Source organism: Plecotus auritus, assembly GCF_963455305.1.
Source record: "Plecotus auritus genome assembly, chromosome: 3".
Taxonomy (NCBI): Eukaryota; Metazoa; Chordata; class Mammalia; order Chiroptera; family Vespertilionidae; genus Plecotus; species Plecotus auritus.
This window is the reverse complement of record NC_137772.1, coordinates 199,918,228-199,933,949: the sequence shown is the minus strand read 5'-3', so window position 1 is coordinate 199,933,949 and position 15,722 is coordinate 199,918,228. Positions and strand designations below refer to the sequence as shown.

The following is a 15,722-nucleotide window of genomic DNA, read 5'->3' as shown; positions in this document are numbered from 1 at the left end:
CAGCCAGATCTATGACATCTATGCCAATGAGGAAAAAGTCACAGAGCACATAATACAAAAGAAAAGTTGATGCAAAAATATTTCTATATAGCCTTGAGGTACATAGTATTTTAGCACATGTAAATAACAGAATAATTTTTTTCCTAAATCTATTTCAAATCAGTATGCATCCATTGGCATATACCAAGTGATACAGGAGACACAAAACTGGCCTAAAGAGAGGAGAGCTACTGTCACCTGGAAGGAATGATTTGACAGAAACAGAAAGACTTTGTTGCCCAAATTATCCATTTGGGTTGTTAAATGAGATAGAGAGGCATAGACTAGAGCAGTTAAAAGACAGGGTCTCAGAACCAAAAAGGGAGACTCCATCAGGGTTTGCTCCTCCCAAGGCCCAGGCAGAGGGGAGAAGGAGAAGCAGGATGTGGACAGAAGTTTCGGTAGACGTTAGGAGTGGTGGAAACTGCCCACAAGTCAGAACATTGCATCAAACCAGCTTCCTCATTCCCTCTTCTCATTTTCCCTCCAATCCTATCCCCTTCTCCAAAAGCCAGGTATTGGGGGGCTTTCTACCCCCCTCCCCAACTTTCTATTTACTTTCTCTTTACCTTTTCTCTTTCACCCCAAATGCCCCCAACCACCATGTCCCCTTGGCTCTCCTTTCCCATCTCCACTCATCTTCATCCCATCACTCCTTTCCTTCACCTTCTCCTTCCCTCTTTCCCTCTAAATCTTTGACCTGCTCATCTCTGCTCCCTCCCAGCTCCCTTTTTCTCATCCTTCTCTTCATCATCCTCTCCCTGATGTTCATACTTCTATCTCTTGGTTCTTTCTCTGTCTCTCTTTTCCCTCTTTTTCCTGCTTTTGCTTTTTCTAACCCCTAAATATTTTCTCTGACTGGCTGTCCCTATTGATGCTCCCATGTTTAGCCATTTTGGAGGAAGGATGGCCAGTTTGAAGTACAAAAGCTTTTAACCAGGAATCATTCTCTCTGGGTTCCAGCCAGGGTTGCATGGCTCAGTAGTCACGTGGTCTTGGACTACTCCCTTGATTCTCTTAGCCTTGACTCTCTCATCTGGAGCATGGTAATGTTGGCCATGTCTATCTTACCATCAATCAAGCAACATAACATACGTAAACATTTTAGGTGTATATAACTCATTAATGTTACTGTTATTAAGAAAAACCATTAAAGTTTAAATGTATTATCTGGGAGGTATAATGGCCTTTAAAATCTAGTAAAATAAGTTAATTATCAGATTAGCTAATGAACAACTTTAAACAAATGGCTATTAAGTACTGTGTATTTGCTATGAAGATATAAGGCCACACGTAGATGACATAAGCTGAGTAACTTGCAATAAAACTAAAAGAAAGGTCAACTATGTGGACCCTGACAGAGTAGAAGGCTTGGGGTAGGTGGCAGAGGACAGAATGCTGCAGAAGCTTAGGGAGCAGGTCAGTCTAGGTAGAGTACAGGCGCAGTAAGCAGCTATTGAAAACTATTGGAGACGGCATGGATGGACCTGGAAAATATTATGCTAAGTGAGATAAGCCAATCTGAGAAAGACAAATATCACATGATCTCACTTATTTGTAGAATCTAATGAACAACATGAATTGACCAACAGAATAAGACCCAAAGCAGGGAGGCATGGAACAGCCTGACATACCTCGATATGCTGTTGGGGGAGACGAGAAGGGATAAACCAAAGAACTTATATACTTACTAGGAGCCCAGAATCCCGCAGCACCGCCCACCCTCAAGTCACTGGTCTGGCCCTGCCTCCCTCCCTGGGCCCCACAGCAGCCGGGGCTGCTGCTGATCAGGCCGTCCCCCAGCGCACGCACACGGAGGCCCCTGCCGCCCCACCCCTGACGCTGTGTGGGAAACCTCCTCCTGTCTGGTCAACCCCTTAAGGCGTCCCAGTTAATTAGCATATTTCTCTATTTTATATATATAGATATAGATATAGATATAGATATAGATATAGATATAGATACAGAGATAGATAGATAGATAGATAGATAGATAGATAGATAGATAGATATAGATAGATATAGATATGCATAGTCCATGGACATGGGCAATAGGGTAGTGAAGCCATGGGGTGCTGGGTAGGGGCTGAGAGGAGGGGGGTAAAGGGGGGGAATGGAAGATATCTGTAATACTATCAACAATAAAAATATATTTAAAAAGAAAAAAAGGAAAACTACAGGAAATAAGCCATAATCCTTATTTTTAAAAAAAACAAAAACAAACAAGAGAAGAGGTGAGAACTTTTGCTACAGATGTAGAAACATGTGCTCGGATGTCTTCTTAGATGGTACCTCTGAACCTGCATATCGTTTGATAGATATGCAAACCTCTAAGCATGGCTCTCAAACTGAGGCCCTGGCAGCTCTCTGGATCTATTGCTCCACCCACAATCCTGCCTCTCTCCTGGGGAGACAGCGTGGTCAGCAGCCCAATTCCTTACACTTGTAAAGCTTGTTAAAACTGGCAAGGTTCTTTAATATACGGGGTGCAACCTTGTGAGGTGGTATGATAATAGTATTCTATAGCTGAGAATGCTGAATCTCAGAAGAGTTAGGTAAACTCTCCAAGATCACACAGAAAGTAAAGTAAAACCATAACTCCTACAAGTGTGCAGGGTCTAAGCCATTTTCCCCCCATAAACCAGAATTTTCTAGAAACCACACATATGAGTATGTGTGTGAGTGTGCAGGTATATACTATTTTACTGCTGGAGTAAATTGAAAATCTAAAGATATCTCCTATCTCAAGGATGCTTCATATAGATGGCTCTCTTTTTAATTACAATATAGTAGGGACTGGTAACTTTAATAAAAAAAAAAAAAAAAAAAAAAAAAAAAAACAGAGTGCTAACCTTTGAGAAGCAAAACTATTTTCTCCAAGAAAAGTGTTCATGTTTGAGAAGTACAGTGTTAAACAATACCTATCAATAGGGTTTTTAAAACATACTTTTCTTTGTGTTTGACAAAGCCCGGTTCAACTGGACGACTTTGATGCCTACATCAGGGATATGGCCAAAGACTCTGACTATAAATTTTCTCTTCAATTCGAGGTGAGTGAATAAAGCAGACCCTGCCTTCTGGTAGATGGGGCAAGGGGACTGGCAGGTTTGGGTTGGTGTCCTGTCCCTGCTCACTGGGCAGCACTTGGAATGAGGTTACATCATAAACAGATAAACAGGATGGGCTCAGGAATGTCTGATCTGCAGGTTCAGATAGGATGTCAGCTCTTAGTTACTAGTTCAGGATGGGGTGGGGGGGGGGCGTGGCACAGATGAAGGAAAGGAGGCACTGAGGTGAACAAACGTGGTTATGGGAGAAGCTACCATTGAAAATCAAGGTGATCGAGACTGCAGGAGAAAGCACGCTGATGATTGAGACTGGAAACAGATTTTCACTTTCAGGGGATTTTCAGTGTGTTTCTCATGCCACTTGGGCCACAGTATGGTGGGTGCAATGGATCTGTTTGTCTTATGGGCATTTAAGAGTCTATAGTGGGGCTCTTCTACCTATGGGACTCTTTGCATTCTACTTAATATTTCCTTGTGAAGTTTTGTTTCCTTTTCTTGGAGAAATTGGGGAGAATTAGACATGGTTTGTGTAGAAGAAAAGAGTTGGCGGCACCTCCTGTTTCTGAGGCACACATATTTGTTTGAGTTCAAGACCATGTGTCAGAGTGCATGGGAATGAGTAAGCCTGGATCTCAGCAGTGTGTGGACTATCACTGATCCTCACGTTTTCTTCCCACATGTTTCACAGCACATAGCACAGTCTGGACGGGCACATCTTCAGCTTTCTACGGGGGGCGGGGGGGGGGGTCCATGATTCAGGGGAATCTGAGAAAATGAAAAAACAAAGTGACTTTTCTAAATACTGTAGATTTTTTTAAAGCATCAAAGGTGCTCTTTCCTGTGAAATAGCAGGTTGTAGAATGTAGCTCCTTCCTCCTCATTATTCATATTAATTTCTTCTTTCCACCCATCAGCCAAGGACAGCTTTGGTCTGCAAGAAATGAGGAATCCTGGTGTGGAAATTCTAACAGTAAAGTTAAGGATGAGAACTTTAAATGTTATCAGATACAAAGCCCCTAACTACCACGCGTGTCATGAAAATTCCACAGTTAGCCATTGAGTGCAGGTGCATAAGAAATTATAGATGTTGCACCAGATGCTGTATTTCAAAGAACAGAAATTCAGTTTGAATTGGAGATCTATGGTGAGGCTGTCATTTCAGAAAGTATATCAATGAAAGGAAGAGAGTTTTATAAGAAAACATAAGCCCAAACTTAGAAATATAAATAGCAGATAGTTATAATGATGAAGATTATAATGTAGGTACACTTTCAACCTCATTGAAGCCACTGCCTCTTAATTTCTACAAGATTATATGACCTTGGTGACACAGCTACATCCCTGCCTTTGCTGGGAGAATGAGGAGTACCTCCCATCAAACTTTGGTATAACTATTACTGTGCTTCTGAAATGCATTATTATTAAAAATATTCAATTAGTCTTTTATTTTTTGTAAAAAGAAAATATTATTTTAGTTGTCCATCACAGGAACACAATTCAAACTAGTTTAGACCAAAGAAAAATCGAATTCATTCCCAGGAGGCTAAGTTATCTCATGTGACCAAAGGAAAGAATGAGTAGCTGAACCAGGAGGGCAGGGAAGCAGCCCTGTCAAAAGTATGATTGGAACCAGAGGCCACGCCCCTGCGGAGACCTCTTTTTATTTCTCACTTCTGCTTCTCTCTCTGTCTTGGCTTCACCTTCTTTCGCTGTAAGCCAACCTCTGTGTCTATGGCAAACACGACCACCAACAACCTCTGTGTCTTATCGTATAGTTTCCATGGTTTCCAACGGGAACTCTTAACTCTCTTGTTCATATTTTGAAAAATAATAGGGGATGATTCTGATTGGCTGGCCTAGGCCATGATGTCCCCTCAAACCAACGGCAGCCAGGGAGGGCAGAATCACCTCAGAATAGAACAGCTCTTACTGGAAGCACAAAGCTAAATCAAAGAAGGAGAGCGTTATTTTCAAAGCAAGGACACTGGGATAACCAAACAGTGAGGGATTAGATCCCAGCTGCAGATGCTTCAAAAATGTGAAAAGTAGAATTGTAAATTTTATGTGCTAAATGCTCACTTTTTAAGATGTTGAGGGCCTTTATACATTTGATGTTAAACACATCTAGGCTTATCTCATAGAATTTATAAAGGATATAGGAATGTACTAAACTGGGAATTCAAAAACCTGGGTTTTCCGTACCATTTTGCCACTAATTAATATTGAAAAAATCAAATTTTTCATCACCTGAGTTTCTTCATCTATAAAATGGTAGGCTTCACTGAATCAGTGATTCTCAATGGGACCAGTACCAGGCAGTTCCCTAGGCAGAGTTTGTGGATGTGTGGGAGTGTTTTTGTTGTGGTGGTGGTGGTTGTGTGTGTGTGTGTGTGTGTGTGTGTGTGTGTGTGTGTGTGTGTGTGTGTTTGGGTTGTGATATGGCTTGGGAGTAACCTACTAGTGGTATTTAGTGGGGAGAGGGAAGGGATGCTAAATGTTCTTCAATAAGTGGGACAGTCCCACACAGCAAAGAATTATCCACTGAGAACATAAGACTAAATGTGGGGTATGGATACATCCAAGCTTTAATACTCATGTGTGATGGTCAGGATTCTGCAGAGAAACTGAATAGATAGATAGATAGATAGATAGATAGATAGATAGATAGATAAGTAGATAGATGATATAATAGGATTTAGAGAAAGCAAGATGGAGAGATTTATTTTAAGAAATTGGCTCACATGACTGCCAGAGCTAGCAAGTGTGAAATCTGCAGGGCAGGCTGGGGACTCGGAAGAGGTGATTTTGCCACCCAAGTCCGCAGAATTCCTTCCTCCTCCAGGGACTTCCATCTTTCCTCTTAAGGCCTTCGATTTACTGGATAAGATCTACCCACATTTTGGAGGCTAATCTGCTTTCTCAAAGTCTACTGATTGAAATGTTAATCACAACTAAAAAATACTTACATAGAACATCTGGACTTGATGTCTGACCAAGCAACTTGGTGCTGTAACCTTGCCAAGTTGACACTACTAGAGGCCCAGTGTATGGGATTCGTGCACTCGGTGGGGGGTGGTCCCTCAGCCCAGCCTGAACCCTCTCTCAGTCTGGGACACCCTGGGGGATGTCTGCCTGCTGTGGAGGTAGGAGAGGCTCCCATCCCCGCCACTGTGCTCGCCAGCCATGAGCCCAGCTCAGGGCTTCTGGCTGAGCGGTGCTCCCCCTGTGGGAGCACACTGACCACCAGGGGGAAGCTCCTGCATTGAGCATCTGCCCCCTGCTGGTCAGTGGGTGTCATACCCACCGGTTGTTCTACTGTTCGGTCTATTTGCATATTAGCCTTTTATTATATAGGATGAAGTTGTTGTTTTTCTCATATATCGTCGTTCTTAGAGTATTATTGGTCATATATATAATTATTTGGTGTCAAGTCCTGATATACTGTGTCCTTTGCCATGGTGAGAAAATATAAATTACTCTCCAGAAATCTGCTTTATTTAAATCACAAGCTCAGATTGTTTGTTTTGGACTAACATTTGCTCAAGCAGTGACCCACTAGTCTGACTCACTTCCTTTTTCATTTGACAGCCTCCCAGATAGTTCCAGTTCCCAACCCTTCCACCCTACATCCTCATGGTATCTTCCTCTATTTTTAAAGACTCACTGTGCTCCCACACCTGACTTCAGTGTGCATGTTGGACCTTCCACATCGCAGCCCTCAAATTTTCCTGAAGTTGATAATTAATTGAGGCTTAAGGGAAAAAAAATGTTTCCTTTCCAATGGAAACCCAAGAGGATGTTAAATGGCTCAATCAGCTGGTCTAGCTAAATCCAGTGGCTGAACAGTTATTTGTTCTGTTTATATTAATGCTTAATAGTTGTATTCATTTTGATTCTGACATTGAAAGATCACATCCACAAAGAGAAATTTCATCACTTGTAAGCATTATGCAAATTGAAACTAATGTCTAGATTTATATATATAACCAATACATCTATAAGTCATACATGAAACTATACAAGTTGCTAATTTGCATTCACTGAATAAATTACTCTTCATTCTGCACCTGATTTTTTAATCTACTAGAAAGACTGATTATCCTTCTAACAAAAATATACATCTTTTCTTAAGGAGGTTTGGGAACCAGGGATTAAATTCAATTCCTCATTTCTTATGTCTCAGATGGAGAATGTTTTGAAGAGCCAGACTTCAGAGATTGAAATTTGAGAGCCAACAAAACACACCTTCTACTGTTCATTCTGCCATTATTTTCTGTGTTTTGTGTTTGATTGGGATGCTAGTGGAATGTGTGTCTCCAAAGATAAAAACAAAACTACTTTACTTCTCATATAGTCCACAAGGGATGGCCTCTGATTTCTGGGAGTAGCTCCCATTTGCACTGTTCTTACCTGTGTTTCAGTCCAGTTCACTAGAGACCTACCTGCAGTTCTTGTTGAAAAATGTTGCCTTGAACCCTCTCCAACACCAGGGATCATACATTGCTCCAGACCTGAGTTTTCTCTCATTTCTAATTTCCTAGGTTTGGTCTCTGTTCCCAAGTGCCTGTACAGTAATGTGTCCAATGATTAGAGTGTTGTCCTTAAATCCCATCCTAGATCCCAAAGCCCTAGTAGCTATTGCTAGACACTCCCGAGGTTGACTTTCTTCTTAGCCATCTTCTGTCACCTGCCCCAGATTCCCATCACTGCTGCACCCCATTCTTCCTTATTTGGAAATAGGGCCATTTGCAGATGTAATTAGTTAAGATGAGGTCATACTATAGTAGGGTGGAAATCCTTATGAAAAGACAGCTATGTGATGATTCAGAAACAAGGAGACTGCCATGTGATGACAAAGCAGAGATTGGAGTGATACAACTAGCACAGTGCACATATATATGCTTTGCTTTTCAAGACTTGCATGCTTTAAACACAGCCACACAGGATGGACTTCCATTGGGCCTTGGTGACTATATTGGTTTCCTAGCGTTGCCATAGCAAATTACCATAATCTTGGTGACTGTAAGCAACAGAAATTTATTCTCTCATAATTCTAGAAGCCAGAAGTCCAAAATCAAAGCATTAGCAGGGCCATGCTCCCTCTGAAGGCTTCAAAGGAGAATCTTCCAGTTCTGGTGGCTCCAGGCATTCCTTGGCTTGCACCTGCCTAACTCACATCTGTGCCTCCACCTTTACATGGCCTTCTCCTCTCCTCCCTCTCATAAGAACACTTGTCATTAGATTTAGGGCCCACCTGGATAATGCAAAAAGGACTTTTCTCATGATCCTTAACTTAATTACATCTGCAAACACCCTCCTTCCAATTAAGGCCACATTCACAGGTTCTAGGGGTTACAAGGTAGACATATCTTTTGGGGGGACCACCATTCATATGGTGACTCTGTGGCCTAGAAAAAACAAACAAACTCATGATGATAAATTATATTAGAATCAAAACTAGCAAGAGAAAATTCAAAAATTACTTATGTTGGTTTTAGGCCATCCCCTCATACTTTGACTTTCTGGAGCTTTAAGCCTCTGGAGATTCCATATGGTTAGAAAGAAAATAACTGCAAAGTACTGAGCTGGAAACTGTGTGTTCCATTTTCCACTTAGCGACAGGCTGAAGTACAAAAGATTGCGAGCATGTTGTGTATACATGGGGTTCCTGCTTTGCTGCAATTCAGATCGGGCAATTTACGTTTACGGTATTCAGCCAATTAAACCTCTCTTATCAATTTAGGGCATTTACCGCAGGGAGGCAACTCACAATTAAAGTTCTGTCAGCTAGTCAGCTTCCATATGTGCCCCAGCTCTCTGCTGCAATCTGTTTCCACCATTTCTTTCGTATCTGAGGTCCTTTCCTGTGGCTTATCAGTCTGTCCTCAAAGCAGGGGACTTGCGGGAAGAGTTGCTGGTCTGTTAGTACAAATGGCAAAGGATGGAGAATTGTGGGGCCAGGCAAACAGGCACATTTCACAACCATTATCCATAGTGCTGCATTAATCTGTTGGGTTTAATAATTTCATTTGGTGGTCACTATACACCAGCGAGGTGTAGAGAAATTATTAACCTTATCTTACAAATAATTAAACTGATGTGAATGAGACTTGAACTACTTTTCCAAGGCCTACAGTTTAAGGGGTACCCCAAAATGTGCCAGATGTTTTGATAAGCTATCTATAAAGGCGCTATTTAAATAAAAAAAAGTTTTTATCAATTTTTTGAGAGAAAGGAAGGGAGAAGGGGAGATAGAAACATTGATAAGAGAGAAACACCAATCAGCTGCCTCCTGCATGATCCCCGCAACCCAGGCATGTGCCCTGACCGGGAATGGAACCGGTGACCTCCTGGTACATGGGTCAACCACTGAGACACACCAGCCAGGCTATAAAGGCACTCTTTAAAGGAGGTAGATTTCCAAAATAAACAAAGGAAGCATCATTTAAATGAGCATATAGATGCCAAAAGGACCTAACCTAACACTGATTTAGTTGAAGTTTCTAAAACTAGGTTTCATTTCTTACAAGAATGATTTGAAAACCCTTGAAAATGGAAAAACCAGTAATAACAGTGACATTTAAAGGCATTTGGCAAGCAAGTGTTTTGATTAAGATAGAAAAACTTCTAATTTTGTGAATTGAGGATCAAAGTTAGCATAGTTCATCTTTACAATGCTTCAATTTAGGTCAAAAAGCTTGAGATTTTGTGAGCTAGAAAAGTCATAGTGCTACGGGAGCAAAGGAACCAAGAAATCTGGACGATTTTGGTTGGTTCGTCCTTGTGGACCACAGGCTTGCATCCCAACGCCATTAAGCACACACACTGAACTTTTTATGTGGAAGCCCCAGGAATTTCAAGAACTAGATTCTGAAGCATATGCTTTGCAAAGAGCACTGGAATCAAGACACAAAGATCATGAAGGAGATATCATTGTTCAGTCTCTCCAGATGTCATCAAATGTCTCCAACTCCTTTTGAAAGTCTTTCAAAGACTCTCAAAACTCTTCTCCCTGAGAAGTATTCCTCCAGCTTATGATTGAAGGAATAATTGGGAATAATTATGATAAGTAAAACTTGTTTGCAATATTAACATCCTATATGAGTAAGTAAAATGTACAAGTGGTTTCTCTACTGCCTCAGTTAATAATCTTATAGAAAAGTGCATTACTATATAGATAATCCCAGTTATAGATGGTTATACATGCTGTTTACTAATATTTCCCTCAAATTTGTTGAGGGGTATAACTTGTTATGCTGCATTGGTCTTGCCCTATACAATTTCAGGGAGCACCATTCACACAGACCACAGCATGAACGATGCCCCCAGGGAAATCTAAGAGGTTTGATGACAACCCTTGTTTCCTACCAAATACAGGACAAAGCAGCTTAGAAATCATCTGTCCAGTAGCATAACTTTTTGAGGTGTGATGGTTGTCAGTTTATAGAAAAATCGCTCTATCAATTCACCTTCTGATATAGAATTTATGGGAATACTGATACACACAGGCAGATTTTTGGATGTTCTTATTTTCACTGCAGGTTCCACTTACCCACTACTGATTCATCCTTATTTTTGAGGTTTCTTTTCCATCTATATCTATATCTATATCTATATCTATATCTATCTATCTATCTATCTATCTATCTATCTATCTATCTATGGCTAAGCGGCCAGCCAACTGGCTGGCAGGCTGACTGGCTGGTAGGTGTGATGCACACTGACCACCAGGGGGCAGATGCTCAACACAGGAGCTACCAAATGACAGCAACTTTGCAGAGTACCCTCTGGTACTCTGGGACCCCTCAGCGGATGTCGGACTGCAGATTTCAGCCTAATCCCTGCAGGCCAGGCTGAGGGACCCCACCTGCTGGAGTGAACCCACTAACACCACAGATGCCCTTCGATCCCCGGAGCCACCCCAGGTGTGGCCGGCTGGGGAGGGACCGCGAGAGGTTGGCTCCAGGGTCTGTCCAACCCGTCTTGCTCAGTCCCGCCCTGCCAGCCACCTTCTAATTAATTTCCTTTCAATGTGTACGAATCCATGCACCGGGCCTCTAGTCTACTAGTCTATATACAGTATATAAAAGGCTAAGTGACCATCGCAACTGAATGGATGACCAAATAGGCTGCGTGGGGCAACTAGGCCTGCAGGGAGGTTAGTGAGGGACAACCAAACGACTGAACAGCAGGCTGTGTGGGGCAACCAGGCCCACAGGGCGGGGTGGGGGGGGGAGTAAGGAGCGACCAAACGACTGAGCAGCAGGGTGTGTGGGGTGACCAGGCCAGCAGGGGGTGGGCAGTGAGGGGTGACCAAATGACTGAGCAGCAGGCTGTGTGGGGTGACCAGGCTGGCAGGGGGCTTAGTGAGGGGCGGCCAAACAACTGAGCAGCAGGCTGTGTGGGGCGACCAGGCCGACGGGGATTAGTGAGGGGCGGCCAAACAACTGAGCAGCAGGCTGTGTGGGGCGACCAGGCCGACGGGGATTAGTGAGGGGCGGCCAAACAACTGAGCAGCAGGCTGTGTGGGGCGACCAGGCCGACGGGGATTAGTGAGGGGCGGCCAAACAACTGAGCAGCAGGCTGTGTGGGGCGACCAGGCCAGCAGGGGTGTTAGTGAGGGCCAACCAAATGACTGAGCAGCAGGCTGCGTGGGACGACCAGGCCGGCAGGAGGTCAGTAAGGGGCAACCAGGTTGGCGGGAAGGGGGGGTAGTTAGGGGTAACCAGGTTGGTTGGGGGGGGGCAGTTGGGGCAACTAGGCCAGCAGGGGGGGCAGATGAGGGTGACCAGGCCAGCAGGGGGGGCAGTTAGGGGCGATCAGGCAGGCAGGCAGGTGAGCAGTTAGGAGCCAATGGTTCCGGATTGTGAGAGGGTTGTCCGACTGCCAGTTTAGGCCTGATCCCTGAGATCTAATTCAATACATATATATCTTGTATAACCCGGTGATCATTTGGAGAAGGTAAGGATTATGTGCATAATTCTCTGGGTGTAGAAAATTTGAAAACAAGTTTGAAAAGAAATCCATTTCAGGTTTTAGGAGGTATAGAGTAACTGAAATGTATGCAATTTGCACAAATGTTTCCTAGTCTCTGAGGAAATGTCAGTATTTCTCTTTTAGGCAATGAGCCTTAGAGAAAGTGGTAAAAGAAAGAGTGAGGAACAATGTAGGAATATTTTCCATGTAACAAGATATAGGATTGACAGGCACTTATACTAGAGGCCCAGTGCATGAATTCATGCCCAAGGGGTGAGGCGGGGGTGGGGTGTCCCTCAGCCTGGCTGGCAATAGGGGCTGATTAGGGCTAGCTGGCCAGGGGAAGGGACCGCGGGAGGTTGGCTGTGGGAGCACACTGACCATCAGGGGGCAGCTCCTGCATTGAGAGTCTGCCCCCTGGTGGTCAGTGCATGTCATAGCGACCAGTTGACGGGTCGTTCAGTCACTTAGGCTTTTATATATACACTAGAGGCCCGGTGCATGAAATTTATGCACGGGGTGGGGGTGTACCCTCAGCCCAGCCTGCACCCTCTCCAATCTGAGACTCCTTGGGGGATGTCCGACTACCCCTGATGGTCAGTGTGCTCCCACAGCCAACCTCCTGTGGTCCCTTCCCTGGCCAGCTAGCCCCAATCAGCCCCTATTGCCAGCCAGGCTGAGGGACATCCCCCCCACACACACACCCTGGGCACGAATTCATGCACCAGGCTTCTAGTATAAGAGCCTGTCAATCCTATATCTTGTTACATGGAAAATATCCTACATTGTTCCTCACTCTTTCTTTTACCACTTTCTCTAAGGCTCATTGCCTGAAAGAGAAATACTGACATTTCCTCAGAGACTAGGAAACATTTGTGCAAATTGCATACATTTCAGTTACTCTATACCTCCTAAAACCTGAAATGGATTTCTTTTCAAACTTGTTTTCAAATTTTCCACACCCAGAGAATTATGCACATAATCCTTACCTTCTCCAAATGATCACCAGGTTATCCAAGACATATATGTATTGTATTAGTCAGCTGTTTCTGCAATAATGCTATTATATACAAAACAACATCAAAATCTCAGTGACCTACAGCAACCTTTAATTTTCTCACTAAGGGGCTATGGAATAGCAGGGACAGTTCTCTTCTGGCCATAGGTCAAGGTCAGGACTGTTTCACGTGTCTCCTCATTTAGGGACTCGCAGCTTCCCTACTCATGTTCTTTTCACGGCAGATGGCAGAAATACAAGAGGGCGAAACGAACCAAACAAGCACATTTGAAGCATCTTATTGAACATGATTCTACCCAAGTTCATTGGCCAAAGCAAGTAGGCAAGAGTGGGGTGGTGAAGTATGTTCTATCCCAAAAGGGAGCTCTTCAGCTTCGTATGGCAAAGGGGGTGTGATGAATCTGTTATAGGCTGGAGTGAAGAATGGTCTAAAGTGAACATCCCATCCACACCATGCATGTATGGAAATCTCAAATCTATTCTCTGTCACTTACAGGAGTTGAAATTGATTGGACTGGATATTCCACACTTTGCTGCAGACCTTCCACTGAACCGATGTAAAAATCGTTACACAAACATCCTACCATGTAAGATTGTCAATAGTGCCGGTCTGACTCATATCTTTCAAAGGTCGAAGGATGATTAAATGCAGATTAATCAGTTTCACCAATCTCTAGCCAGACACAGTTGTGGTCTGGATCTTCAAGGCCATCTCTGATCGAATCCATGCTCTGATGTCATTAGATCCTATCATGTGTAGGAAGATGTAATCATTATGCTTTTAAATGAATTGCATCTGAATAGGAAAGACTGACCATTTGGCCCTTTGGTGATCAAATCTCTTAGCCAAATTAGGGATAAAATAACCTGTGTTCTCAATCAAATGAATTCTGTCAATTCATTGGCAATGGAAGGCGGCAAAGGAAAGGGAGCTCAATGTGTTAAAATGCCTCCTCTTTCTAACTTCTGGCAAGTTCTGTTGTAGCTTAGCATTTTTTAATAAAAGCAACATTCAAAGAAAAAGTAATATGAAGTACTAACAGGACAATTAAAACATATTCCAACATAGATTTAACTTTCCTCTCTGCTATACTCCAGGGGGAGCCAAGACAGAATGGAAAAGTAGAAAAAGAGGGTGAACAAGCTCTAGAAAAAGAATGTTTTCCTTAATAACATTTCTTGATAATCTCAGGCAGCATTATCATTATAACTCCTTACATCTGTACACATTGCAGAACTTACTTTTCTCATTTGAATTCCATTCACAAAAAGCTCATGCAGCTCCATTTTCTACTCTAGGTTTCCCAAAGGTAATGCATTCTTGGATGTCACTGTGTGAAATGGAAATCACATCGTTAAGATACATGCTGTAGCCTTCCATGCAATCTACCAAAATTTTTAGTTTCTGTAAATATTCTGCACACTCTCCCCCAAAAGATGACTCTAATTCTTCAAAGGACAGGAGAGCTGGTGGGAGAAAATAGTGATGGAGAGAAATTTATATATTTGTTTAAATGAGAAACTAAAATTGAGGTATGGCTAACATCTCAAGCTAAGACAAGCTTTATCTTCCTACTCTATCACTGACAATTTTGACTTGATATTGGGAAGACAGGATCTAGACAATTCTCCTTCCCACTCTAATTTTTAACATTTCCTTTCTTCTGATTCTGTACAGATGACTTTAGCCGAGTGCGATTAATCTCCATGAACGAAGAGGAAGGAGCAGACTACATCAATGCCAACTACATTCCTGTAAGTAAAAGAAATAAAAAAATAAAAAGTAAACCAGGCATCCAAATTCCAGCGCAGGCTGAGAAAAACCCATCAGGGACACAGGGATGCGTCGAACGGTCTAAAAGAAAGCCATTCTTCTACTAGAGAACAGTTTCCATTATTCCATCTCAGAATAAACAATAGGAAACAGAGAATCCCAGAGATTAATTATGTTCATATTTCCTTATGAACGACTAGGGAAAACAGTAGGTCATCTTTCTTGTGTTTAAATGTTTTTGGCAGCCAAACCAAAAGGGCTCCCCCTGAGCACCTGTGTTTTAAAATACCTATCAAGACAGCAGTTACCATTTTAGAAAGTGAGGGTGTGATTTTACAGGCTTCCCAAGGATCATGCTTAAAATCACAGTCAGTCACTCTGACAGCCTCTTCCACGGGAACAGGGGAACACGGTACAGAGGTGTGAGATCCGTGGCCAGGTTTATCCCCAGTACATTTTCAGTGTTTTTCTAATTTATGCAGAACGGCCTTGGTTCCTCAGGTGACAACTCTGTCACTTCCCTTTCAGGGATACAACTCATCCCAGGAGTATATTGCCACCCAGGGGCCACTGCCTGAAACCAGAAATGACTTCTGGAAGATGGTCCTACAGGAGAAGTCTCAGATTATTGTCATGCTCACTCAGTGCAATGAGAAAAGGAGGGTAAGTGCCTATGGGGCTGTCTCCACTCAGCAGCAAGTCCCACACCAGCCACCGCCATGAATGGAGTGCTTACCCGCTCAGAACCTGCTCTTGCTTCCTATTTCAGCTCACAGTGTCACATACACCTCTTCAGACACCAGTGCTTTCATTTTCCCTAAGGGAGCACAGGCTTCGTCTCTCCTCC

The 15,722-nt window shown here is 43.0% G+C and overlaps 1 protein-coding gene across 1 annotated transcript in view; it reads left to right on the top strand.

Moving 5' to 3' along the window:
* PTPRO (protein tyrosine phosphatase receptor type O) overlaps positions 1-15,722 on the top strand; it is a 213,447-nt gene that overhangs the window by 181,549 nt on the left and 16,176 nt on the right. Inside the window, exons 19-22 of the mRNA XM_080663098.1 lie at positions 3,008-3,089; positions 13,598-13,688; positions 14,780-14,856; positions 15,404-15,538. Of these exons, the coding sequence (XP_080519224.1) occupies positions 3,008-3,089; positions 13,598-13,688; positions 14,780-14,856; positions 15,404-15,538 (385 nt within the window). The remainder of the gene's footprint in view (positions 1-3,007; positions 3,090-13,597; positions 13,689-14,779; positions 14,857-15,403; positions 15,539-15,722) is intronic.